This window comes from Aristolochia californica, unplaced genomic scaffold, assembly GCF_029961685.1.
Source record: "Aristolochia californica isolate CCGP_79_NKW_82.1479 unplaced genomic scaffold, dmAriCali1.0.hap1 SCAF_3, whole genome shotgun sequence".
NCBI classification, from domain to species: domain Eukaryota; kingdom Viridiplantae; phylum Streptophyta; class Magnoliopsida; order Piperales; family Aristolochiaceae; genus Aristolochia; species Aristolochia californica.
In genome coordinates, this window is record NW_027181992.1 from 1,144,437 (window position 1) to 1,169,637 (window position 25,201).

General features: G+C 39.0%; 4 protein-coding genes, 1 non-coding gene and 1 pseudogene across 6 annotated transcripts; 2 read left to right on the top strand and 4 right to left on the bottom strand.

Moving 5' to 3' along the window:
- Nucleotides 1–321: 321 nt before the first annotated feature.
- On the top strand, nt 322–1,364 carry LOC137960163 (HMG-Y-related protein A-like). Its single transcript, XM_068807673.1, has 2 exons — nt 322–421; nt 516–1,364. Exons 1-2 carry the CDS (start codon nt 347–349, stop codon nt 1,218–1,220), a joined length of 780 nt encoding a protein of 259 aa, XP_068663774.1. The 5' UTR covers nt 322–346; the 3' UTR covers nt 1,221–1,364.
- Nucleotides 1,365–1,462: 98 nt separating this feature from the next.
- On the bottom strand, nt 1,463–4,299 carry LOC137960455 (methyl-CpG-binding domain protein 4-like protein). The gene is made up of 3 exons (XM_068808091.1): nt 3,688–4,299; nt 1,899–2,095; nt 1,463–1,804 (listed from the first exon to the last, which is right to left on the bottom strand). The coding sequence occupies exons 1-3, from the start codon at nt 4,243–4,245 to the stop codon at nt 1,684–1,686; spliced, it is 876 nt and encodes a 291-aa protein (XP_068664192.1). The 5' UTR covers nt 4,246–4,299; the 3' UTR covers nt 1,463–1,683.
- An 863-nt stretch (nt 4,300–5,162) lies between these two features.
- On the bottom strand, nt 5,163–6,605 carry LOC137958537 (peptidyl-prolyl cis-trans isomerase FKBP17-2, chloroplastic-like; annotated as a pseudogene).
- Nucleotides 5,971–16,357, bottom strand: LOC137958681 (probable serine/threonine-protein kinase SIS8). Its single transcript, XM_068805769.1, has 13 exons — nt 15,564–16,357; nt 13,752–14,189; nt 13,461–13,564; nt 11,800–13,085; nt 11,630–11,670; nt 10,898–10,966; nt 9,877–9,977; nt 9,041–9,119; nt 8,565–8,663; nt 8,410–8,478; nt 7,416–7,465; nt 7,136–7,312; nt 5,971–7,036 (listed from the first exon to the last, which is right to left on the bottom strand). The coding sequence occupies exons 1-13, from the start codon at nt 16,023–16,025 to the stop codon at nt 6,829–6,831; spliced, it is 3,183 nt and encodes a 1,060-aa protein (XP_068661870.1). The 5' UTR covers nt 16,026–16,357; the 3' UTR covers nt 5,971–6,828.
- Nucleotides 16,358–18,555: 2,198 nt separating this feature from the next.
- Nucleotides 18,556–18,637, top strand: TRNAS-CGA (transfer RNA serine (anticodon CGA)). Its single transcript has one exon. It is a non-coding gene; the product is annotated as a tRNA-Ser (tRNA).
- Nucleotides 18,638–18,767: 130 nt separating this feature from the next.
- Nucleotides 18,768–24,813, bottom strand: LOC137959737 (uncharacterized). 2 transcript variants are annotated; one of them, XM_068807074.1, is made up of 10 exons: nt 24,587–24,813; nt 24,412–24,481; nt 23,464–23,531; nt 22,516–22,577; nt 20,964–21,045; nt 20,640–20,873; nt 20,393–20,521; nt 20,237–20,298; nt 19,693–19,812; nt 18,768–19,059 (listed from the first exon to the last, which is right to left on the bottom strand). In XM_068807074.1, coding segments are annotated over exons 1-10 (879 nt in total). In that variant the 5' UTR covers nt 24,638–24,813; the 3' UTR covers nt 18,768–19,058. The 2 variants fall into 2 exon arrangements, with proteins under 2 accessions (XP_068663175.1, XP_068663174.1); XM_068807073.1 differs by having other exon boundaries at nt 18,768–19,065.
- Between the last annotated feature and the right edge of the window lie 388 nt (nt 24,814–25,201).

Sequence of the window (25,201 nt, forward strand, 5' to 3'; positions counted from 1 at the left end):
GGCGGAGGTGGGTCCCATCAGGACAGGGTACCGGCAATGTCCGGGATTCGGGGGCGCTTGCCCGGAGGCGGACTCGAGTAATAAACTCAAGTCGGACACCTGTCGAGAGGGCAGAGACCGGGAGATACCCAACAACATCGTAGCAAAAAGTAAGCTGAATCGTCCACGTCAGCGATCCGTGGAGAAGCATCGACGACTCTCCTGGGCTCTCCGATGGGGACCGCTCTTCCCCTCCTAGCCGTCAGATTACGGTTTCAAAATTGATGCCTCTTATTTATGATTAAAATTAAAACAAAGAAGAGCATTTCTCGGCCACCATGGTGTTCTGATCTGATCTTTTCCGGAGATGATGGCTTCCAACCTTCCCGTGGTCGCCGCCGCCCCCACTCCTCCGGTCGCGCATCACCCGCCGTATGAGCAGGTGAACGAGCTGAATAGAACCCAGGGAAGTCGAAACTTTTCCGTGTTCTAAACCCTAACAAATCATTATCCTTTTTCCTGTTTTTGTGTCTCAGATGATCATCAAGGCAATCGTGGACCTCAACGAGAAGAAGGGTTCGAGCAGGAAGGCCATCGTCAAGTACATCGACACTTCTTTCTCAAACCTTCCTCACTCGCACGCGGCTCTCCTCTCCCACCACCTCCGTCGCCTCAAGAAGAAAGGAGTCCTCCAAATGCTTAAACACTCCTACAAGCTTTCCAAGAATCCGCCTAAAAATCCTAACTCTCTCGGCCAGCCCAGGGGCCGGGGCCGCGGTCGGCCACCCAAGCCTAAGCCCATCGTCGACCCATCCGTCCCCAAGCGTGGCCGTGGCCGGCCGCCCAAGCCCAAGACAGAGGGGCTCTCCGCTTTGTCTCGGAGGCCTAGAGGCAGGCCGAGGAAGGACTCGTTTGTCGTCCCGATGACAATCGCCACATTAGCCGCGGTGCCGATAACTCGAATGGCCAGCGGGACCACTGCCGCGATGCCACAGAGCATCTCGTTGCCAGTTGGAACGTCCCCGAGGCCCCGTGGGAGACCGAGAAAGGTGGATAGAGTTGACGGGAAGGAGAAAAGACCTCGCGGCAGGCCGCGGAAAGTGGGCGGTCCCGTCGTTTCAAGTTCATCACTGGGTTCACCGCTGGAAAAGAGATCGCGTGGTCGGCCGAGGAAGGTGGCCGCAGCTGAGACAGCTTCAGCACCTGCACCCGAATCTGCTCCTGCTCCACTGGTTCAGTAGAGCCGGGAGGGTGTGGGATGTCCGTTGTTTGTAGTTAAAAATGTCTTGGGTTGTTTAATTTGATGTAATTTTAGCTGGTTGTACAATTAATAATCTAACATTGATCAGAAAATTACGCAAATTTACAAACTCTGTTTATGTTCATTTTGATTGCTTGTCTCCTTTTTCTCTGGTTTTAGTTGTTTCTTCGTTAATAAAGATTCGTATGCAAGCGAGGAATTCCCTCGAATTGCTATAAAAATTCATAATTGTTGATTTAGCGTATACATCAGAAAATTAAGTGAAGATCATTGAACATTGATCATCGTTTTATAGCAGCTATAAAATAAAACCTCCACCATCAACCTCGATGAGCGGCTTCTAATGCAAATACTGAAATACATGCGAAAAATGTGTATTTTAACTTATGATGATTGTTTTAGCTCTAATGTTAAGATTTGATGGATTCCTCTTCTCCTCATGGCTAATGCGACACTTTCCTGCCACTGCAAAGAAATTTCCAGTATTTGTTTAACATATGATCTTCTGGTCGAACCTTGTTCCATTTACCTGTACAAAAAATTGCATAGGCATCGGCGGCGTACCTGAACAAGAAAGAAAAATAAGAGGATAAGATCAAAATGAGAAGAGGAAAAGTTTTAGCCATTAGCTGGGGAAGAGCTGACAAGAGACGCATACTTGCCGATACCATGCAACTGGGTAACGTGAGTCCAGTCTTCCTGTAAATATTCTATAGAAAACCTTTGGATCATCTGAGCTCTTTTCTTCTGCAATCCAAGCGTCTGTATCACTTTCTCTATCTCTTCTGCCTCAACTTCTGTTGCAGTCTTTGCATCAGGACAAAGGGCGAAGAGATCAGACAGAACTCTCCCAGCCTGAAATGGCAAATGGCCAAACATCAATCGAAGAAGCATGATAACATGATTTTCATTATGGGGTACAATATTCACGTCAAAATTTGGATTCTGAAAAATTTTACCTAAAATTTCTGGTTGGGTTAGGTCTTGGCTGCTCCCATGGAAAAAAATCCTATGCAAAGCAAGTGATACAAAAGAAGGTTTATACCAGGACCTTTATTTACAGCCAGATGGAAACTGTTCAGATCTTTTAGAAATGAAGTCTCATTCATGAAGTCATCAATTCATCTACTGAGATTTGATACCATAGATATAGTTGATGATATAATTTTTTTTTAAAATCCAAGATAAATAACTATGAGCATCAAGCAAGTGATTGTATTAGCGAAATAAAACATGAATAAAGGAATCCACACACTTCTTTTGCTGTCAGAAAGACTCTGCTTGGAATTCATACTGATTAATTGAACAACATACTTGGGTGATGTGCATGATGTTATCTTCTTATTTCTTGCAAAATCAACACAATCATACATAAAAAGCTGATCAAGGAACAAGCTCAGCACCAAGCAAGCATGCAACAGACAAGCTTACCATCAGTCCTACAGCACCTCAGCAAAACCAGAAATCATGAACTGTACAATCCAAAAAGGCGGCCCTGAAAATCGAAAGCCTTAATCACTTCATGCTATCTTCTTAACATCAAAACTAAAACATGCTAAAAAGGTTCATAACTTCCAACGAATCCAAACATGTCTCAACTTGACTTCCAACTTACCTTATGGCAAGAAGTAAGGGATAGAAAGCTCAAACAAGTCGATGTTTTGCTCACACTCAAAAGAGGTTTTACAACTTTGGTGAGCACAACGATTACTTATTCATGATATCATTAGTGCAATCTACAACAAAATGTGCAGCCATAACTTCTAATTCTGTGCATCTCTCTCTCTCTCTCTCTCTCTTTCTCTCACTCTTATCTTTTAAAAGACTTATCTTTTAAAAGAAAAGAATAATGGAAAGTGCATTTTTTTTTCTTTCATCTGAACTACAAATACAAATAAGTCAGTATATTTTTGAGAATGTTGGACTTAATTAATGGCTTTCCCATTCTAATTAAATCAACAGATTTTTCTGCATTCAGCTGAGTCAAGGACCCAAACTATCCCAATAGGCTATAAAATTTTTAAATTTATAGTCTGTAAACCACAATATCATGCTTCTTTGTTTTGGCAATATCATGACTTAAGCTTATCAAATCAATCCCTAACCAGTAAATTCATCCACACTTGAGCAAGCAGAAGGAACATAGTCATAAAATCTAAAGAACTTCACTAAAAGAAATATGGAATCTGCTCCCATAAGAAAAATGAACCCAAAAAAAAAAAAATCACTGATATTCTATTCCTGCCAACTTTTTGATTCTTTAGTAAGCACGATTTTGACTATAAACACCAGATGACCTACTCTCTTGTATAAAATATTATGCACAGCTAACTCATCCAAGATAAGCACAAAGCGATACGTTATTCCCTATAATGCAAATTTTCCACCATAAAAAGATTATCTCATCGAGAAGAAAGTGAAGGAGTAAACAAATCCTGCAGCCTCACCTGGGTTCCCGAAGTCCGATTCAGAAGCATGCAGATCACCAAGACCCTCCAAGGATCGTTAACGTGATCCTCTTGTAGTAGGGGATAATTTGAACGCGGCGGCTTCCACTTGTCCTCAGCTGTTCTCCTCCTATAAGCATCATCATCCCGCTTCCAACTAGCCCCTGCCTTCTGAAAATAAGGGGAAACAACAGTTGATGGACAAGGTATCTCTTCCCCACCAACTTTTTCCTCTTGATTTTCTCTTTGCCCAGATATAGATACATCAGGCCCTTCAAAAAAGGGAGAGACGACGACAACAGACTCGCGACGGGCCCCTTTGCCGCCTCCCCTGTTTCTCCGCCGTTTTCTGGACACGTATATCTGTTTCTGAGAATCATCGCTGTCGATTATAGAGGAGAAATGGGTATTTTCAGTTGCCGGTGGCGAAGCTTGTTGAGAAGCTTGGAAGTAGGGAGAAGAAGATGGGACCAAAACCATTGCTGTGATTCGCCTTCCAAATTCTCCAACGGTAGCGGTTGCCGTTGAATTGGTTTTTGTCTCATCTCTCTTTCCCATCCGCCTCCAATGGCTTTCTGTACGTAACCCGCAGCCTTCGTTCTCTGTTCTCCCTTCGCATTGAAGCGTTCCATTAGCCTTGCGGATAGAAAAATCATTTATAGGCTTCGGCGCGTGACTGGATCGTTAGGTTTCGTATATCCTGTAAACAAAGTGCGGAATTCATAGGTTTTTACACCAAAGTTTTTCTTTTACCTGTTTTACTTTAGCTTAATACCAGTTGTAGAGAAACTGGAACTCAAACCTTCTTGTTGATAACCTCTCCACAAACAAGTCAGTATTGGTTGTTATCCCCAAGACACTGGCTGAGGATCCAAAGCAATTTGATTATAATTCAATTCGTGATGATCATAAACAGGAAGTTGATACTCCATTGATAAATAGTTTGTTGGACAATACCTAGACGCAATTACCACAAAATATACAGATTTCCATATCAACACAACTTACTATTTAGAAGAGCATAACTCATTAAAGTTTAATTAAAAACCCAATCGCTGGGGGGGGGGGTGTGATTGAACGCGTATGGGCGAATTCAAGTGAGCTGTCTTGATAATATATTCATCCTCTGAACTCTGCAGAATTAATCATATTCAACACCTGTAATTCTCACCTTCGGAGAGGAAATGGCGAAATGGACCAATGGGTGTTGGAGAGGTCCTGCAGTACCCATTTCTGGGTATACGAGATCTAGTTCCCTTCTTATGTGCCTTTCCATGTACACCAGGGTGGGATTTTGATTATATAATCAAGGGTTTCCATTATCCACTGAATCGCCAATTCAGGACCTGTTTTTGTACACTATCGTGTATCAACTGTATTTCATTTCTTTGTCAAACGGATGATGAGTGATTTTATCAAACACTTTCTACGATCGATCTCAATTCTCACGCAAAACCTTTTTTATACAGTGTCATTTAAGCTGGTGCAATGGAAACTTTTGTCGACTTGAACAATGAAATCCAATATTGCAGAAAGGGGGTATCTGGAGTCCGGCACCCAAATCAGCGGCCTGGTCTCCAAACCGAAGACTAGGAGCGACGATGGCCCTCCTCTTCCCTCCAGCCTTCATCGACCTTAGAACATATTCTATCCCTTCGCACTTCCCCATTGTGTAGGGCCGTGATCCCATTACCAGGGCAAGAGGCTTCTTCTCTCCTCCAAAGGTAAGATCAATTACCACCAAGTCGCCTGGCCGCTGCGACCCCTCCCCGCCAAATCTCATCTCGTAGTATCTATCACCAGTACAAGTAGCTGTAAGTTCAAATTCAAAGGGAGGAGATAATATGTGCTTAAAGTGGGATTTTTGGGTCGTTTGGATTTACCTGATGCCATTGGGCAGTACCACCTCCTTCGCCTCTTCCACTCCCCTGCAAGTTTGATAAGATAAGCCTAGACGGTAAACGCAAACGTATGAAATTATGGGTTGAAAGTCTTGAAGTTTAGGTAGAGAGAGAGAGGATTGCCTTACTTTCTGTTTGCTTCTTGCTAAGACACGTCCAGGCGAGTTTTGATCTGCTCAGAGAGGACACAAACCAGACCATGCAAGGCCAGCTCCAAGCACGAAGCGCCTTCTTAAGGTGGAAGCTACCCAGTCAGTGGTCTCTGGGTCGCTGGCAGCTACCTTGGGTTTGGGTGGTTTTCCGGATTTAACGCTGATGGATTTTATCGGAGGTTCAGACTGAGGCTTTGATGATGGCTTGGGTACTGGTACTTGTGGGGAAGAAGATGAAGACGAAGAAGACGATGGTGACTATGATGAACACGAAAGGAGAAGCTTAGTGGATCGGTGAGAATGTAAGAATACAGATCCAGAGAGTAGCCATGGATGAACGGAGAGAAGAAAAGAGGCAGAGCAGAGTCACGTCAATGGCTACAATCTTAAATCTTCAAGCCTACACCTTATCTCCTTTTCCCTTCTAGTGGCGGTGTTCAAAGTGTACGAGCAATGTTAACATCCGAGAATGAAATGCAGATGTCTGACGGAAAAAAAACTACTTTTCTTGAAGTCAAGAAGAAGATTTTTCTGGTCTAGGAAATGAAATTTTTTGTGTAAAAACACTTCTTGCTACGACATTTTGCTACAACTTTCTTTTTCTCCTTTCTTTTGAGAAAGTGATAAAAAATAATTCTCCTTTGCTATACCCTTTACTCCGTTCTTTCCACTTCTTCCTGGTTCATCAAATCACAAGAATTGACATGATTACAACAATCCACATTTCCCCCTCCAATGCCCTTCACAACACATACAGTCACCTATCAAACACGTGCAAGGTTACAGGACTCGGAGGCAGTAACATTTGCCCTACCTGAGCCATGTCTAAGAGATTCACCACCAACGGGAAGCAGAAACTCGGCATTGTTACTCACTGCAAGCTGAATTTCACTGGAAGCATTGGCAACACCCCCCCCCCCCAGGAACAAACAACAGCACAATCATTACAGACAAATTTACAATCCTCTTCCGTGATGTGGCTTTTGCATCAACCCATAACCGGTCATGTCTTCATGGTCAAGTCTGGGTCTCACCTTACATCATCCCCAGCAACCATTTTTCAAGATGGCCCTCCTTTGGATAGACTCTCACCACACACCTCCTGCCCCATTTTGTTTTGTACCAGACTCTTGCAGTGTCAAAATTTTTTTGCGCTGAGATAAGCCTCCTTTTTCCTGATCAGTACTGGTGACTGCTGGTGCCCTTGGTCTTGGCACCTGTGTGTTTGTTATGGGCTTCTGCAATGGTTTCAATGCACCCATGATTTCAGAGAAAGAAGGGCGCAGCTTTGGATCACTGTAGCAGATAGGAGATAGAAGTGGTCATCATGTAAACCCTAGCACAAGTCATTACCAGTTCTAAACATAATGTTAACAAGGAAATTTAAGCACTCACGTTTGCCAGCATCTCTTTATTATGGCAGCGACGGCAGGATCCATGTCATCTGGAATGTCGAGGCACCGATGCTGAAATCCAACAGCCCCCACAACCTGCATTGGGTTCATACCTCCCCATGGCTGTTGCAATGTAGACAACTCCCATAATATAACACCAAAGCTATATACATCACATCTGCCAAGGAGAAGTGCCGAAACCTCTGATCAGACAAAAAACCTAAGTAATATAACAACAAAATCCGCTGCACTAGGCATTCACGAGAGTAAGTAATACATACTTCTCATCTGAAGGTTCATTCCGAAGCACCTCTGGGGCCATCCATTCAGCCTGAAGAACAGACAATAACACCTGATTTTAAACATAGATAGCAACTATATAGGGAAATCAATCTGTTGACAGGAATTATACAATGGTTAAGCAATTTCAGTGAGCTACCAACCAAAATATTAGAAATCTTGATCAACTAATGGCACCACTTTTGTTATCAAGCCTTCAGAGGGGAGTTCGTTCCCAAACTCCTCCAAAATAGATACTCCCTCTATATTCAGCAGGCCAAGGAGTGTAGACATCAAACCCAGAGTAGGAGTTTGGGAGTTCATCAATTTGTTAAGGTTCAAGAGTATAAATTTTAAAACTGCATAGATTACCTACCTCTGTTCTATCTTCAAGCTTGTCTGGCAAAACTTACACCGAAATGTTTTTTTTTTTTTTTAAATCTAAGCAAGGAGAAAAAGATTTTATTAAGAAAGAGGAAAATACATCAGACTAAAACTAGGAAGAACTAGATATATGAATGTAGTGGTTACATAATATGAAGATATAAACCAATTTAGTTGACAAACAGATGTAAATAAACGAAGGGGTCCACTACCATGTAGAGATGGCAGCAAGGCAGGTTAAACAAGGAACTTGCTCTGCCCTGCCCCCGTTTTCAATGTTTGAGGGCAGGAGATGTGGTCAGGTTTTGCAGAACCGGCCCACATAAAACTGATACTATATGTATTGATTAGTGCATTTTTTTAACAGTTAATCAGTTTAAATATAAACATGTTATAATAGTTGGGAAGGTTTCATTTCTTGGGATCATCCCGACTTTTGCAGAACCGGCTGAACCCACCCGCTGCCATCCCTATTACCATGAACTGAATGTAATCACTAAACAAGCAAAAACCAATTGCGAAAGAATAAGCTTAAACAGCCAAGTTACTACATCCTACTAAGAAGGACATGAATGGCATAAAAGTTGTATACAAAAATGAAATATAGCTTACCGTTCCAACAGTTGACCTTGAGGAGAGAAATGTGTTGTGCTTCATTCGTGATAATCCAAAGTCACAAACCTACACGGTGATTAAGCACATTAGCTCAAAATAAATTACCACTGTCCATTAAAGATGAGAATAGTCTCAGAAGGAATGAAGACTACCTTCACAACCCAGTTCTTATCTACAAGAAGATTTGGAGACTTCAAATCACGATGCACAATTACGGGTGTGCAATTATGCAAATAATTCATCCCGCGAGCCTGAAGATGTTTAATAAAAAAGAAAAGGAACATACATTAACTCTAGTGCAGCAAGGCTGCTTTCATGCAAATAACTTATATAAGAGAGTGGACAGGTAATTTAGCTACTCTGGCCCTAGCACAATACTGTGGGTCAGGTTTCTTAATCTAGAAGCTTAGGTTATGGTGGAGTTCACCAAAAGGCTAGGGCACCCACATGTTTTATGCTTAATTCCCAATTAACCAGAAAAGCAGCAGATAATTATATAAGAGAATGTGTGTTTGAGTAGTTAACTTTCATGTATGTGTTCATAGTACAATTTCTCTCCTCACATTTCTAAAGGAATTTATATATGCAGCCAGGAAACAAGAAAAGAAGAATACAGTAGAATTCATACAACATCCAGTGCCATCCTCAGACACCTCCTCTCTTCTAATTGATTATTAGGCCGATGGATTAATCTGTACAAACTACCCCTGCAAAAGCAAAAAGGCCACACATCACATTTCACAAAAAAAATGTCCTAAGAAAACAGATACAGCATGAAAAAATGACACCTTACAGATCTAGAGCTATTTATGACAGTTCTTCAACCTAATAGATAGCAATCCATTCCAAAGAAACCTGCCAATCATTTGGCAGACATTCCGGCTAAGTTGGGTATTTCGCTAAAACACCTTGTTGTGGAGGAAGGCTCGCCTAGCTAGGTTTGTTTGTACTTTACTCTCTCTTTTAATAGTTTATACACCACATTTCAAAAAAAAAAAAAAAAAAAAAATCCATTCCAAAGAAACAGTCACTTCAGGAAAAAAAAAATCCTCAGAGATAGGATAGAAGTCCCATTGAATGTCTCTAATATCCACTTAAATGATACCAAAATAGCTTTCTCTAGCATTACATTCATAGCAGTTGTGCTAAGAAAGGATAACTAATGACAACTAATCATATCTAAGCTAGAAAAGTAGCAAAAGGGATTGTTGAGGAGTTAGCACAAATTGGACATTTTTCAAAGGTGCCCAACTATTTTGTCTGTAAGGAATGCAATGTTTTAGGCTTGCTTGGTTGACTATGAAGTTGCATCATGACACTAGTTCACAGGAAACTAAGTCAGATTTCTGACAATGCTTTTCTCTAGCTCCTTAACTAACCCAGAAGAAAGGCCAAGCACATTCCATTCAAATGGAAGACAACAGATATGAATTACAAGAAGATAAGCATAGAAAGTATGCTTACCTAGGAAGAAATTCCGTAACTATAGAAAGATTGGGTGCTCGAGTTACTGCTCCCATGAAGAGGACAACATTGGGATGACGTAGTCTTTTCATAATCCGTACCTTGAAAGTTCAAGATAATAAGGGTTAGCTGAAGATTAATAATTCACATCTAATCAGTTATGCAACAAAAAAAATAAAGGCACCAACTATTTTGTCCGTAAATATAAACAAGTTTTTATCAAAAGAAAACCTGGAGAGGTTGTACAAACAATTCACAGCAAATACGACCAGACCAGATCCACAGAGGCCAATTGTATAACTTATTATTAGTATCCATGATTCACTGAGATGCAAACAGTAATCCACACGACATACAAGGAGAAACTATTCATTCATAATGGCCAAAAATTTTGCCTTCACCAGCAGCAAGTTTTGTCAATTCATGATAAGCAAGCAATTCAGACTGTTCACCGTTTGCCAAACAAACGGCTATGTTTTGGACAATGAAGACACTGGGGGGGAGAGTGGTGGTGGTGTGAGGAAATCTACTGCCCATCCCACCCAACTGAAAGCCAGTGGCAAACAGAGAGGATCTCTGTTTCCAATACCAGAAACTGACAGCATAATTTTGATGAACTCAACAAGCAACCAACCCATTATCACCATAAATAACAATTACAGTGAGCAACCTTGAGAATCCTAGGCATTTGATAATTTTTTCCTGTCCTAATTTTAGAATCAATAGTTACATATTATGATTTTTTTCTTTTTTGAGTGAGAAAATGAATATTCATGGAGAATGCAAATGTCTTTCTTACCAAATGGAGTGTAAAAAGTGACACAACCCATTTAAAAAAACAGTGACACACCAACCAAGAAACAAGTATTGGCTAGAATTAACTACTAGGAGGAGGAATGCAACAGCACAAGGGAATTTATAACAGCAGGATTGTATTATGTAGAGATAGATAGAAGGAAATATATATATATATATATATATATATATATAGAGAGAGAGAGAGAGAGAGAGAGAGAGATACTTCACTTCTAAACTCTGCAAGTGCATCACCAGAAATATCTTGATCTAAGAACCTCTTGACAGCAACTTCCTAACAAATTTAAGGAACAACAATGAGCTACATAAATATTTTTTATTCAATAACATACAGTTATTATACACAATGATAGTCAATAATAACCAATAAAAGAATAAAATAAAGACCAAACAAGTTCATTCTACTCTTTAGTACTTGACATAGAGCCATTTGGTATGAAGTTACAAACTCTTCTTAACAAAAAATCTTAAATAAATGGAGATAAAGCGGTTTTTTTTTTTTTTTTGAAATGTATGAATGGAGATAAAGCGGTGTTAATGTGACCCAAATTCAGATAAGATTTGAGAAATGATTTTTTCTACTAGCATAAAGGCTAACAAAAAAAGCTGTTGAAGTAATAAAGTGCTAGAAAAGCATTGAGATAAACCATGCTAGACAACCATAATATCAATTCTTACCAGAGAGAATTCAGCATAAAAGTCTCATCAATGTTTTTTTTTTCTATAAGCATAGTGGATGAGAAGAAAAACGTGTCAACGGAATATAGTTTTGCTAACAATGTAAGTGGTCTAGTGATGCTGCCTGTCCTTCTTTCTTTTTAATGATAAGCTAGTTGTCCTAATCAGGAACATATATATATTTATCCATTTTACATTTTTTGAAAGATTCAATTAGTCAAAACTAAACAAAACCTCATAGTATGGTGAAATGACTCACTGTTCCATGCCATTCTCCACGATACACCTCACCGTAAGAGCCTGGACCACAACGGATAGAAAAAAAAAAGAATATCAACGTAACGAGTAAAAATAACCAACCTTTTCCCTTTTTGTTTCTAAAAGGTAAAAACTAAAGACTTTGGAGAAAGGCAAAGCTGTGAATATTACCCAATCCAATCCTTTCTCCCATGGTGATCTCCTCCCACTGTATTTCCCATTCTGACACATCATCAAGAGTAACATCCAATTTTGCACTCTTATTTTCAGTTGATTTATCAGAAATCCTCTCCCCTTCGAGATTACCAGTGTTTCCATCTGAGTTCCACTCAAACCCATCTTTGCGTCCAAGACCACAACCATGCGGCCCATCTCCAGACCCACCATTTCCTTCTCCACTTTTTCTGCTCCACTCTATTTGATTTAAACAAGAAGAATCCAACTGTTCATATTGCCTACTCACAGCTGCAGTTGTTGCTACTACAGCTGCTGCTGCAGCCATGGGAACTTCCAGGTTCGAATCTGCATTTGATTTAGCCACAGCAACCACCATTGAAGATGCCACAACAGCTGCTGTTGCAGCAGCTGCAGCTGCCATTGGCATATTTTTTACAAATTTTGTTGGAGGAGATTCTTCAGACTCAGAAGAACTAGGAAGGTTACGGAGATCTCCTGAATTAACTTGACGAAGAACACCAAGCCCCATGACAGGCTTCAAAGGTTCTGGTTGTGGCCTCAAACTTGTAGAACTTGGTTTAGGCTGGTATGGTAGAGGTGGCAGACCAGGGGCTACAATCCCATGCACGTGGGGTTTCTGATGAGAACAACTTTTTCGGTTCTTTTTTGCAAGCTCATCTCCACTCTGAGTTGTTTCTTCAATGACTGTATCAGAGTAAATCTCTGTGAACAGATTAGGAGGTGCAACAACCCCACTTTCAAGCAATACATCATGAAGCTTTTGAGCTAACTGTGGATTTTCTTTTGCAGCATCAATCATGTATTGGGAGACATCTTTCACTTTCATCCGACGGACAGCAGGAGAGCTCACACCTTCTGTCCAGGAAGGAGACCTAGCATGTTTAAATGGATAATTTCGACGATTGGGGGGTTCATGGATGAGTGCCTTATTCCCTCTGTGGAGTTGTTCACACCCATCTGATTGTCTAGAGTAATCAGTTTTCAACTCATCAGACAAAGAGTCTTTATGGGGAGACCTTAACATTGAATTCTCATTAGAACTGAAGTCATATATATCATATTTCTTGTCCAGATGCCCATGCTCTAAGTTCCCACCAGTTGAAAAGGTCAAACAACTGCTTGACAAGCCAGCTTTAGAGTGATCATAATCTCTGAGGGACCCAACCGTTAAGAAAGGTTCTTCAAACTCAAGTTTTGGTTCTGCTGCATCAGAGGGTATCAAGGTCCCAGGGTCTGCCATTAGGTCGACAATGTACCTCCTGTGATGCAAAATTTTTACAAGCATATCATCTTCCTGAAGACATAAATTTTCCATGTTCTAGTCTATAATACAAAAGAGCAATGAAACAAGACTTTCACTTCACCTTCTCCAAGAACATTCATGATGCTAAAGTTGAAGAGAAAAAAAAAATGTAAAACATAAAATGATAATTTTTAAGTGCATCACATCTCAATGTTGAAAGCAGGCAATTAGTTTGCATGTACAATACAGAATGCTAGAAAATACATAGAGTAAAAAATAAGAATAATTTTTTTTAATGGGCCAGAAATTTTATTGGAAAAAGGAAACAAAAAGAGCCTCCCACAAAGGCAATACAAGGCCAGAGGCTGAAACCAAATTAAGTAAGAAATACCTTCCATCGTCTATCTTCACTATGTTCATAGCGACATCATCTAAGCCTGTATACTGTTGCCCTTTTACTAAGCGACATGGAAGACCCACACTATCAGTCAAGACCTGCCAAACCATTCAACAAACATAACGGACACCTTTTTTAAGGTTCACGTTAAATACGACTTCAAACAAAATTAACTAAAACCAAATTTGAAAGGAGAACCTCAAAAGCATCACAACTTAGGAGTACTCTTGTTTGTTTTTCAAACAAAGAAGGCAGATGGTCAAATTCTGGAGAGAAGGTACCCACCTTAAATAGTAATGCTCGATGACGTGCCAGACCGATCTTCAATTGGCCAAGAGGCAGCACCCTATTTCCAACTGATGAGCGTAGATGGTTACTTTGACTTCTCCAAATCTTTAACATTTTTTCTGGATCCTCAACTGGCCCACCCATGTAGTCAGCAACCAAAATTGCAAGTTTTTGCACTAAATCACTCCACATGACTCCTCGAGAGCCTGACCTGGACTCTAAGGCCATCGCTAGTGCCCTCTGTTCAAGTCTTAGCAAATCAGAGTCTGAACCTCTATTGACAAGTATGGCTTCCCAACTTATACTATCAGATATGGGTAATCTTTGCAGGTCGATGAGGGAAGGCATCTTATCCGGTGTTGAATCAGCCAAAACCCCATATAAATCATAAAAACCATCCAAAATTTTGTCATCATATCCAAGGGCATTGTAATTCTGTGAATCATGGACAGATCTACGATATGAGACAGGTTAGAAAGACCCAGAAATGATGCAAGATCTTCTACAAATCAAACTGAAAAGTGGCAAAATTCCCAATGTTCTACCTTTAAACAAATTAAAGTTCTCCATATCATAAAACCACAAGAGCTGCAGTCAGTTCATTTGAATATCAAGACCTAACAAATACACAAAAGTATAAAAGAATTTTATAAAATAGTATTCCATTCTTCAAGTACTGAAGTTCCTTGAAGTAGCTTGAACAACTAATCCCTTGAAAAGAAATCAATCACAGGAATACTTTCTTTTCACTGTCATATGCATGATAACTGGTGAGGTAAATCTGTTCTGCTAAAATATCTTCTTAGTCCTAAGTATACTGGATATTTATAGAGGAAACCAATATCTTTACAGAAATGCATATGTAAAGAAGGAAGCCAGACCGTGTTTAGCCTTCTTCTAAACATAGTAGTTATCAAATTGGTTATGTCAAGAAGAACCACAGAACTGGAGTTAAAGAAGGCCATGCGCAGCCAGGTATTACACTGAAGGAAGAACAAGAACCGGCTTAGGAAATGAAGTGCTTGCACCATTTTTCTTATCACAAACATATTGTCAGCTCAGTCTGTCTTGAGCATATAGATTAGAATATCTACCTCACAACCCATCCAAAATTTTTACAACACTTCGACTAAAAGTTTTTTTTTATGAAGAAGACTAAAAGTAAGAGGACACTAGATGAAGAATTATGTCCTTAAAACTGATTTCCTAACTTTGAAAGGCCATACAGCACAGACAACATGTTTCACAAACTTCTAGGCCCCTTATTTGTTAAGCATATAATTTTGGAGAATAAGTAGTTTCTGCCTCACATAACCTTTTTGGAAGGGTGCATTAGATTATATCTATTCAAAGTAATTTCTCTTTGATTGAGATTCTAAACATGCCACAGACCTTTATACCTCTTGGTTGCATACACCTCTCTATACAAATAGTATAACGGACTCTCTCGAATGAGAGTGGGTCAATTAGCATTCACTTGTTGTTGGGTAGCTGGACTTCTTGTCAGTTTTCCTTCTTTGCTGCATATGCTGCAGTCTTTTCGGTTCATTAATAAAATTTTCATTAAAAAAAATGATATCCTATCATGTTATCTATTTGAGCAGCACATAGTGCAAGGTATAATTTTCAGTGCCATTACCAAACATGATATTCAAGAGGAAAAGTAACTGGTATTGAATTTATTTTTCATGTGATTTTTTATTGAAAATTGTAAGGTACTCCGTTTGATTGTCTACCAAGTCACAAGTGTTTCCAGTAGAGAAATGAATAGACCTCTTAGAAAGAAAAAAAAAGCAAGTAAGAACAAACCCAGTATCTATATGCAACAACTTCAGCTGGAGTATTCTGGGGAGGGAAGGATCCCAAACTGATCTGCTTTACCGCCTCAATCTGAACAGCCTCCGGATCCTCCCTTGCACTCAACTCCAAAGCGATCTGTATCTGATACTCCTCCTCCAACTCTGGGCCTCGCGAATTGCTTGATCCAGAATCCTGCCTTGCTAGCTCACTCCCTCGGTCGGTGCTGTCCTGCGGCTCTTTTTTACTGTCTTTTGAACCTTGAGAAGAGGAAGGAGGACTAGAACTATGCCTTGTCGCTGCCGAAGTTAACCACCCGGTAAGGCCCGACAAAGGTTTCTGGTCGGATGACGATCGAGATGGCGACGACTTCCCACTTGCACATTCTGAGAATTTACTTCCCCTCGATGAGGAGCCCTCGGCAAGCTCAGATTGGTTGGACACAATATGTAGCTTCTTGAGAAAGTTCCTCATTTTGTAGCTTTTATCGAACTCAAACCTCTCAAAATCATCAACTTAAAGAACTGGGTTATATACAACAAGGCCGATAAACCCAGAAACATAAAACCCTCATCTCCACATAAACAAGACCCAGTCTCTGAAGCTCATAGCAGAGGATATGTGTCACCAACAAATCAACACCCGCTTCCGCAAACAAACTCTCACCTGAAACGACCAAAACCTTTCCAGATTCAGCTAAACAGATTGCAGTTAAGTAGATAACACTGATAGAGTCTCCTTCTCCACGCTTTCCTCGCTCCGTCTATCGTACTTTTCATCAACTCTTCCTTATTCCTCCCGTGGAAAAAGAGAATGCGGGGGAAGGCGAGTCGCAGAGAGACCAGGCAAGGCGACACAGCCCACGGCAAAGGCCAACTTGTTAGGTGGGTACCACTCTAGACCACTCAGAGATTTCAAGGCCAAAAAAGAGTTCGTCCAAAAGCAATCGATTTCCACCGGTGACGATTTGGCGGCAGCATGCCCGCTGCTTCAACTAATTTTATTAAATATAATAATCTCCCTTTCTCCTAACCAAACAACTAATATATGTATTAACTGATAATTGTAGTATAAATAATCCTAGTAATTAATCTTAAAAAAATATAATTTGGGAAGAAAATAGAAAAAAGAAAAAGACAAATAAAAAGAGTTATCGAAGAGGAGCAGTCTTGTTGCCTTAAAATCCGAGCTAAAAGAGCCTGTCTAGGGTTTTTTTTGTAATCAGGATTTAAGTGAAATTTTACAAAAAGATAAAAATACCCCTCATTACTCAAAATTACATATCTCCGAAAATATATGTCTAAATTGAATAAAAAAATATTATCTATCTAATAACCATACTATAAGATAAAAATGTAATTTGAAATATATAATAAATAACCAAAATACCCCTAAACTTGTCTTAACAAAATAAAGTTTTTCAATAATAAGTATTTGGCCTTAAGTTTACGACTGAATGAGTGGCTCATGTGTTACGATAAGAACTTGTAATGATCTTCTTTGTTCTTGGACTTGATCGGCTATTTGTTGATACCAACAACCAACCATCTTAAAGCAAAATGGGTAAAATTTAGTTTTTTCGGTTTTGTGGGCTAAGAAGATGATTAATCAATCACATATAATTGAAATTTTATTATATTTAAGGGTTCAGTTTTACTATAAAATATGGTTTAATCGATTAAAAAATAAAAACAACAACAACCACAACTCAATCAACAATTTTAATAGAATTTGAGCATATCAAATTGGGAAAATTAATAAAATAGAAAGGGGGCATTAGAAATTTAGAGTTGAGGACAAGGAACAATAATAACAAATTGAAGGAGTCAACTAGAGGACATGGCCTTTATTGACTTAGTGGACCCTTCTCATCCAAGTAAATGGAAGGATAAGATAGAATAGTCTCCCAAATACACTAAGATACAAGGGGCAATAGAGACTCTCAAGTGTCACTAAAATGACATAATCTGCAATATAATATAAGCTTTTTCAGTTTAGTTTATGTGAGATGATAGCTTCCTCTCCTCCACTGTATTGGCATTGACATTTATTAAATAAACCTTTCACTCATCAAATGGGATCCACCTAAGTATTTTGTCCTGTAGCTATCCCTTGTGTAAACCGGGGCCCATGTAACAATGCCAGAAAGTAAACCTAGAAAGTACTTTCAGAGAATCGTGACATCGATCAATCAAGATGGTCGGCAACTTGAACACCGATTACAGAAATTACAAGGGAAAAAAAGCAGTTTTCAAGTACAATCCCCAATTATTCTACCAAACTAGGAAGAAGAAGAAGGCTCGGAAACCTAAGTGAGAGGGTGCATGCTGGGGTCTACAACCATTGAATACATTCCACCTGGGTTGCCTTCTTGTCCATGAACAAATCGTTCCTCTTCCTCACCGCCGTGTGTGCCACGACGATACGACGGAGTAGTCAGACTTCAGAAAGTCAAGAGTTTTGCCCCAAAGAGACATCTTCCTTCCTTTCAGTGACAAAACCTTTACCGGGTTAGTGACCTTCGTTTGCACATCTCGCCGGCAGCCTTCCAGTAACTGCCTTTCACGTCTCCGGCACCCCTGAACACCGCCACGGTCGACTTGTCAGCTTCCTTCCGGCGGGGCGGGGCGATTACCGTCTGCGGCAACCTGCATGTCTCCTTTTCACAGTTCCCACTGTAACGCGGCCGTCGACTTTCGAGACAGTAAGCATGGACCTGTTGAGTCAAATGTGATTTGGTGCAGAGACGAGGTAGGACAAAGTACAAAGCAGAAATAAGCCCCTAGCAACAGTAACAGAGAGAGATTCTTTAATTCACTCGGAGACAAGGCCACCAAAGTTTCTTCCGTAAACAGAAAGAAAGGATTATTCTCCAGCGTCTGACGGCAACAATGCCTAAGCTTTTAACCTCCCAGTTTATATTGGTTAACGATATATCTGTGCAGTCGAAGTTTTATATAACATATCTTACTAAATTTTATCTTGCAATATTCATCCATGCCCGGTCGATATGTCCGAGTGGTTAAGGAGACAGACTCGAAATCTGTTGGGCTTTGCCTGCGCAGGTTCGAATCCTGCTGTCGACGGTTACATTAATTTTTTGCTGTTTTGTTGTTTAAACCATCACCACCCGTAGTGTAATCCATGAAATCTTTCAAATCAATAATAGAGATATAAATTTATATGATGATTTTTCTTTAATGCAGCCTTGTTTTTTTTAAATGGGTCTATAACATAATATAGAAATCATGTAATGATCCTAATTTTAATTGAGGGACATTTGCTCTAATTCACTTTGTTATCATAAATATTCATTAAATAAAATATTATTCATTGTGTTTTTTCTATGTTGATACCAAACGCAGTAGCACAGGCTATATTACATTTTCACCCAGACAAAGGTCGAGCCCTCCGACTTCTAACTTTAGGCCGAAAATCTTCAGCAGATTGGATTGACAAAGCAGTGGCCGTCGCAGGTCAATCTGCTGCTGTCTTCTCACTGGCTTTTCTATACCTTGCATAAAGAGTGGAAAGATTAGAGCTATGAATCAATTAGACTTAATGAGTTCAAACGTTCTATAGTTACAGAGGCATGGCACAAGAATCATTTGGACAGCAACCAAAAGCGAAGGTATCAAAACGATAAAGATTAGTTGGTAACTAATCAGTTAGAAAAACTAAGGTGGAGTTTAATGTAGTTGTAGTGAATACATATCTCTCAGTTAGTCTAATGAATAGATCCAAGTTGTTTCACTAGTTTTATAAGGCATATTTTACTTCAAACAAGAGCAGTAAGGATAAATTCAGAGGCCAGCACTTTGCTGTCATACTTCTACTTTCTCTAGAGCAGTAAGCAAGCAACTGTAGGATAAGAAATTTCGATGCTAGCAATGTTTGGCTTAAGTTTCAGAAAAAAAATGCCTTAAAATAATCATGTCCCAACATCCTCATGAAGCATTCACATTCCAGTGCAGATTTGGATCTCAGACATTTCCTTCTTCCAATACTTCACCTATCCCACTATCTCCTTCATATGTTTTAAGTTTCTCCCATCTTTGCAGCTAATCATATGCTTTTCTCAATAAAACCTTCCAAATTGTTAACATAAAAAGGAAAAATGAATAGAATACAGAAACTTTACCAAGTTGATCTCTCTTGCTGTGGCAAATATCGACTGTAAAAAGGAAATTCAAAAAGGAAAACTGCCTTGAACCACGCAGGCAACTTTGCATAAACAATTGGAGGCAAAGGAATCACGGGACTGCAACACAGAAACATTAACATGATTAATATTTGTTTATCGACTTGGATGTCAAAATAGAAACACTTTACCCACTAAAAAGGGTTGTGAACCATTGATTTACATCAATGTAATCTAGCCCTCAGACAGCACCATGGGTTGTCCACATAAAAGTAGCCCTATCCCTCAATCATAAATATGTACCAACTGGAGTGCTTGAATTGTTTAATTGAAATCTTTAGACCAAAGAATACCCACAGGGACATTCTTCAATCGAGTGCCTCTTTTAGTTAAAATGCAACATAAAATACACGGACACAGTGCAGTTGTTTTGCCCTAATCAGGTACATTGAATTCATAAACCACCTCCACTTCCAATCAAGATGATGAGCTATCAAATCAACATACAACATATAGTAGGCAGTAGAAGAAAGAGCAGCCTGACCTAGTTCTTTCTTTATATTGCTTGTATTCTGTTAAGCTGCCAAATCGTTTATCTGAAGACTCCTGTCTCCACAGTTTAAGTCACAAAATTAATTTCGTCAAAGACTCAGAGCAAATATTTTATTTAAAGAATGCTTTAAATAGAATGCACACTGACCTCCAGCAATGGAATCCCACTGACAAATAAAAGCAAAAGTGTCAAGAAAACGGGTCCAAGTACCACAAGCCATTCTGCACCTTCTAGAACAGGCACAGAAGCCACAAATATTCCCCACCAAAGGAAAATCTGCATTTCAAATAATTGATATATTATTGGTCGCATGTAATGTAAAAATCAAAAGAAGTCCAGCTTCCACAATCAATAAAACAATACATCATTTTACAAGTGGGCCACATCTACTGACCTCTCCAAAATAGTTTGGATGGCGAGAAAGCTTCCAGAGCCCAATATTGCACCACTTTCCTCTATTAGCTGGATTGTTCTTAAAAGATAGCTTCTGTTGATCTGCCATTGCTTCAACAGTAAAACCCACAGCCCACAAAAGCCAGCCAATAATGTCTTCAGGCTTTAAAGATGGATCTCTGTCAGTAGCGTTAACGATAGTAACAGGCAAACTCACAGTCCATACCCACACAGCCTGTTACATATGAAGACAGCAGTGATGAACACTTCTTGGAATCTGGAAACCCTAGCAAATCAAACATCTCCAATGTAAAAACTAGAAAACCTGAAAGAACCAGAAAACAGCCAATTTCCCCAAATTGGTCCGCATCTCATCAAACCTATGGTCCTCACCCCATTGCAAAATCCTGTTAAACACAACAATGTTAAGCACAGAAAAAAGAAAAATTACAATACAGGAATGACTTAGCTGATGCCAATCAGGTTTTCATGGAATATTTACAAAATACATTTCTTTGCAATTAGCAAAATATGTTCTCGCATGAATTAAGCTTTCAGATGAATTCCACACTAGGAGGGATTTGCAATTTGAGACCCAGATTCAGGTCTCAGAGCTCTATGAGGTAAGATGTGTGCAACCATTTTTTTCAAAAAAACCAACAAAGAAAGGCTCCCTCAAAACATACATCCTACAGTTGAGGTTTTCATCAACACTTCATATTAGAAAATCTAGGACACTACCAGAACTGGATTCACTACAACCTAAATTTGTCCAAGATATGACAATATCATGAAATCAAAAAAGATGTTTTCGATAGCTCTTCATCTATATGCAAGCCAGTTAGTCCAACAGAATTTCACCGGCTTCAGATAACTCTTGAAAATGTATTCTCTCAAAAAGTTCGCTTTCCATTATCCAGTTGGATATGAGCAATCTGCAGTCTCCAACAAGATTTACCACCCATATGCATGTGGTTCAAATGGATATTTAGATCCCATTTACTGAGTTTGGGTCCAAAACAGATACATCAATGTATAACAACAAATTCTTCACCCCTGGGAACTTTCTTTCTAATGAATCCTCTCCAATCTTTGTATCAAAAAGAAAATACAAAAACAGCAAATTCATTTAGATGATGAGGTTGTTTTCTGTTCAAGGGTCAAGGCTGCTTGGACCTCAATTAAAGCTGTCTATGGTAAATACAGAGTAACAAAGCCAGGTATAGCAATTTTTCAAACAATATATCTTTTCTGCTCCACCAGTCAGCTACATCCATCGATAATGCCGACAAAAAATTTTACAAACTGAAAACTAAAGATGTCATTTTTTAAAACATCAATTCTTCATTGAATTGCATAAGCTGTATGAGGATGACTTCTTTGTGAACTCTATTGGTTATTCATTCTGAGGTACCTGATGCATATAGGGGAATCTATCCAAAAACCTGAGTATCAGATGTTATTCATAATTAGGGGTAAACGGTTTTCCGCTAGTTATAAAATAAGCCTGATTATAGTCAGACACATCATAGCTAACATGCACTTATCGTAAATGGTTCTCAAGTAATTATAAAAGTAATTTTTTAGTCAGTGATATGAGTACTAGGCACTGAAAAACAATTTTTTTGTGAGTGATGATGAAAGAAATTAACTACTGCTTTGACAAAAGTTCAATGGGACTCACAGACATGGTTATAAAATTAAATCAACCTTTCATGGCCACTCTAATTAGATTTCTATAATTGAATCTCATGATCTTAGTTTAACAAAACAACAACAATTAGTTTTTAAAACTTCACCAGATCCTAAGGTATGACATTCCATGTACATAAGTGGAAACAAGATAACATTGATGATGTGATTTAACTCAGTCATACCTCGATAATAGAAAAATTGCTAAGCGGAGGCCCCATATAACCACGAGCAAAGTCAGGACTACCTGAGAAACAGAGTCACACATATGAGAATTGTCTTTCTTAGCACCTGTCATTTCCTAACGCTGGAATTTAGATCTCAAATAAGCAATAGTACTGAGATATTTCTCATACACTATTAGAATAAACTCCGATAATGAGGTCATATGTTCACCTTTGGTTAAAAATAGCAACTATCTTTAGCTCTTTTTTTTTTTTTTTAATATTTTTAGAACATACTTACTACACCCCTTTCCCCATGTGACTTGAACCAAAAACTTCACATCAGAAACCCCCTATGTGGCTATCTTTAGCATATCATATTAACAAACAAGTGTAGAAGTAACTGTCCCAGCTTTTCAAACAATTATAGTGGAGGTTTATTACAGTCAAAAGATTCCAGAACCTCAAACACACAAAATTTTTTAATTTAAAAACAATGTTTCTGTCCACATAGGCTCCAAAATGACATGAAAACACTCATAGGAAATGGCTTGTAAAAAATGTATATTGAATTTTTAAACTAGAAAGGGATTTGCATATTTGGAATTGGAGTTCAGCCAAATTATAATTCAGTGTGAGCGAGACATAATTGCTGCAACAGTGAAAGACTTATTTATTTCCCATTCCTGTAAAATTTCTATCTGCTCAGAGAAAAAAGAAGCAGATACTCAGATCAGACAAAATATTTCTCAACCTCTCTACTCCCCCTCCCACCCTCTTTCTGTGTCTAATCCAAATATTCAAACTCCAGAATTTATTTTTTGGGGGGAGAAGGCCTAAAGCAAACTCTTCATAATAGCATTCTGAAACATGTGCACGGCTATGCAATTTGAAACACTTCAACCCCCAAGGAGTAAAGGATTATATAGAAGAGGTAGACAAGCCTCCCCCACAGGCACGATGTCTCACCTGTCTGAAATGCCATGTTCCTTTCACAATCAGAGTTAACAATGCTAGGATAATAAAATTTGTGCTTCCTGTCAAATCAAAACAGAAACATCAATCTCCAGAATACAGAAGCAAAACAAAGAAATGAGAATATTCTTAACTTACACTCAAAGAAATATGAAGAAAAAAGAACAACATGGGGGCCAATTGCAGTAAGACGGACTTGGAAAAGGAGTCTAGAAAGCAACCTTACAGAACTAAGCTTCCAAAGTAGCATCGTTCAGAATGTTAGATGCATACACGCTTATGTGAACACAAGAATACCAAAATCAAACAGAGGATAAATAAAAAGGAAAATTCAGAAGTTCAGACCCAAGAAACAGCAGAAAAATCTTGTCAAAAAATAACCTAGAAATATGAGGAAATAATTAAAACAGGAAAACCATAACAACTAACTCCTACAACAGAGAAAGAATCATCAAAATTCAATCAGGATTTACAGGTGATTATGCTTCCTTGGAACGACAACAAAAAAACTAGAGATTCCGAAGCAGAGTGGTCTAAGCAATTTTTACGCCCCATGAACATTCGTATATTTCCCGAACAAGGCCTCTCCAACAGCCGTGGTAGTCCAGCAGTACAAAAACATTCAAGACACTTTCCGATGTACACATACAAGGCTGCTCAGAAATTATCATTAGAAATGCCTTGTCCAAGCACAGTTGGTTCAGACACAAAAACTAAATGGCAATCGAAGAAGTAATGAACACCATCCAACTCCTACAAAAGCAGCATCTCAAAGAGAAAACTACCAAGCACAACAACCAATATGAGGTCCACAGACAAGCGGAAACAAACACTGCAATGAAACAGCCTAACCACACCACAGCGCCAATATAATTAACCATAAATCATATGAGAAAAGCTAAAGAAGAAACAAAAAAAAAAAAAAAAGGTTAGCTGCCTTACCAGCAAAATCAGTAACTTTGTCGAACTTTAGAAGCGCTGTAAGGACGAAGAACACAAACTGGTAGCAAACCTGCAAAAGAAAATTCGAAGCAAAAGCACAATCTGAGTAGAAGGAACGAATAATGACTAACAACTTCAAAACTTACAACCAAGATGGAGAGAGGTAGGGAGGTACAGTAACAATTGCCGTGAGAGCCAAGAAATGGGAGTCGAGAACCGTCCCCATTTCAGGATCGGACGGAATTCGGAATTCCGAGTTTGTAATTTAAAAAAGGTTCTTTTCAGCTGCCTGTGGTCAGGGAGGCGGACACGTTTCCTTGCTCAAACCACGGTTGGATATTTGAAATGTTGTGGAAAGTCGCCTCTTACGACTGAATTTTGGCGGCAGCAGCAGACTAATCCAAGTGTAAATGTGAGAAAGTCCGCCTTAATTTATGATCACAGGGTCAGAGCCAAGGACGTCAGAACACGGCATCAAAGAGACATGGTCTTGAATGGAACAGCTAGACAAACAGAAGTTATTTTAAAAAGTTCATATTTAAAAAATAAATAATGAGTTCATATTTTAATTTGTATTCGATATTAAATAAAAGTATATTAATACATAATAATATTAGATGATTTATTTAAAAATAAAAAGCATAATATTTAAAAAGGACTCTCTTAGATGTTGTATTATCAAGTGCATCCTTAAGATGTGATTTTTTCAATGGCGCCTTATTATTTGAATTTAATAGACAATTAGATAACTCTATTACTAGATTTTAATATAAATTTATAAAATTACTAT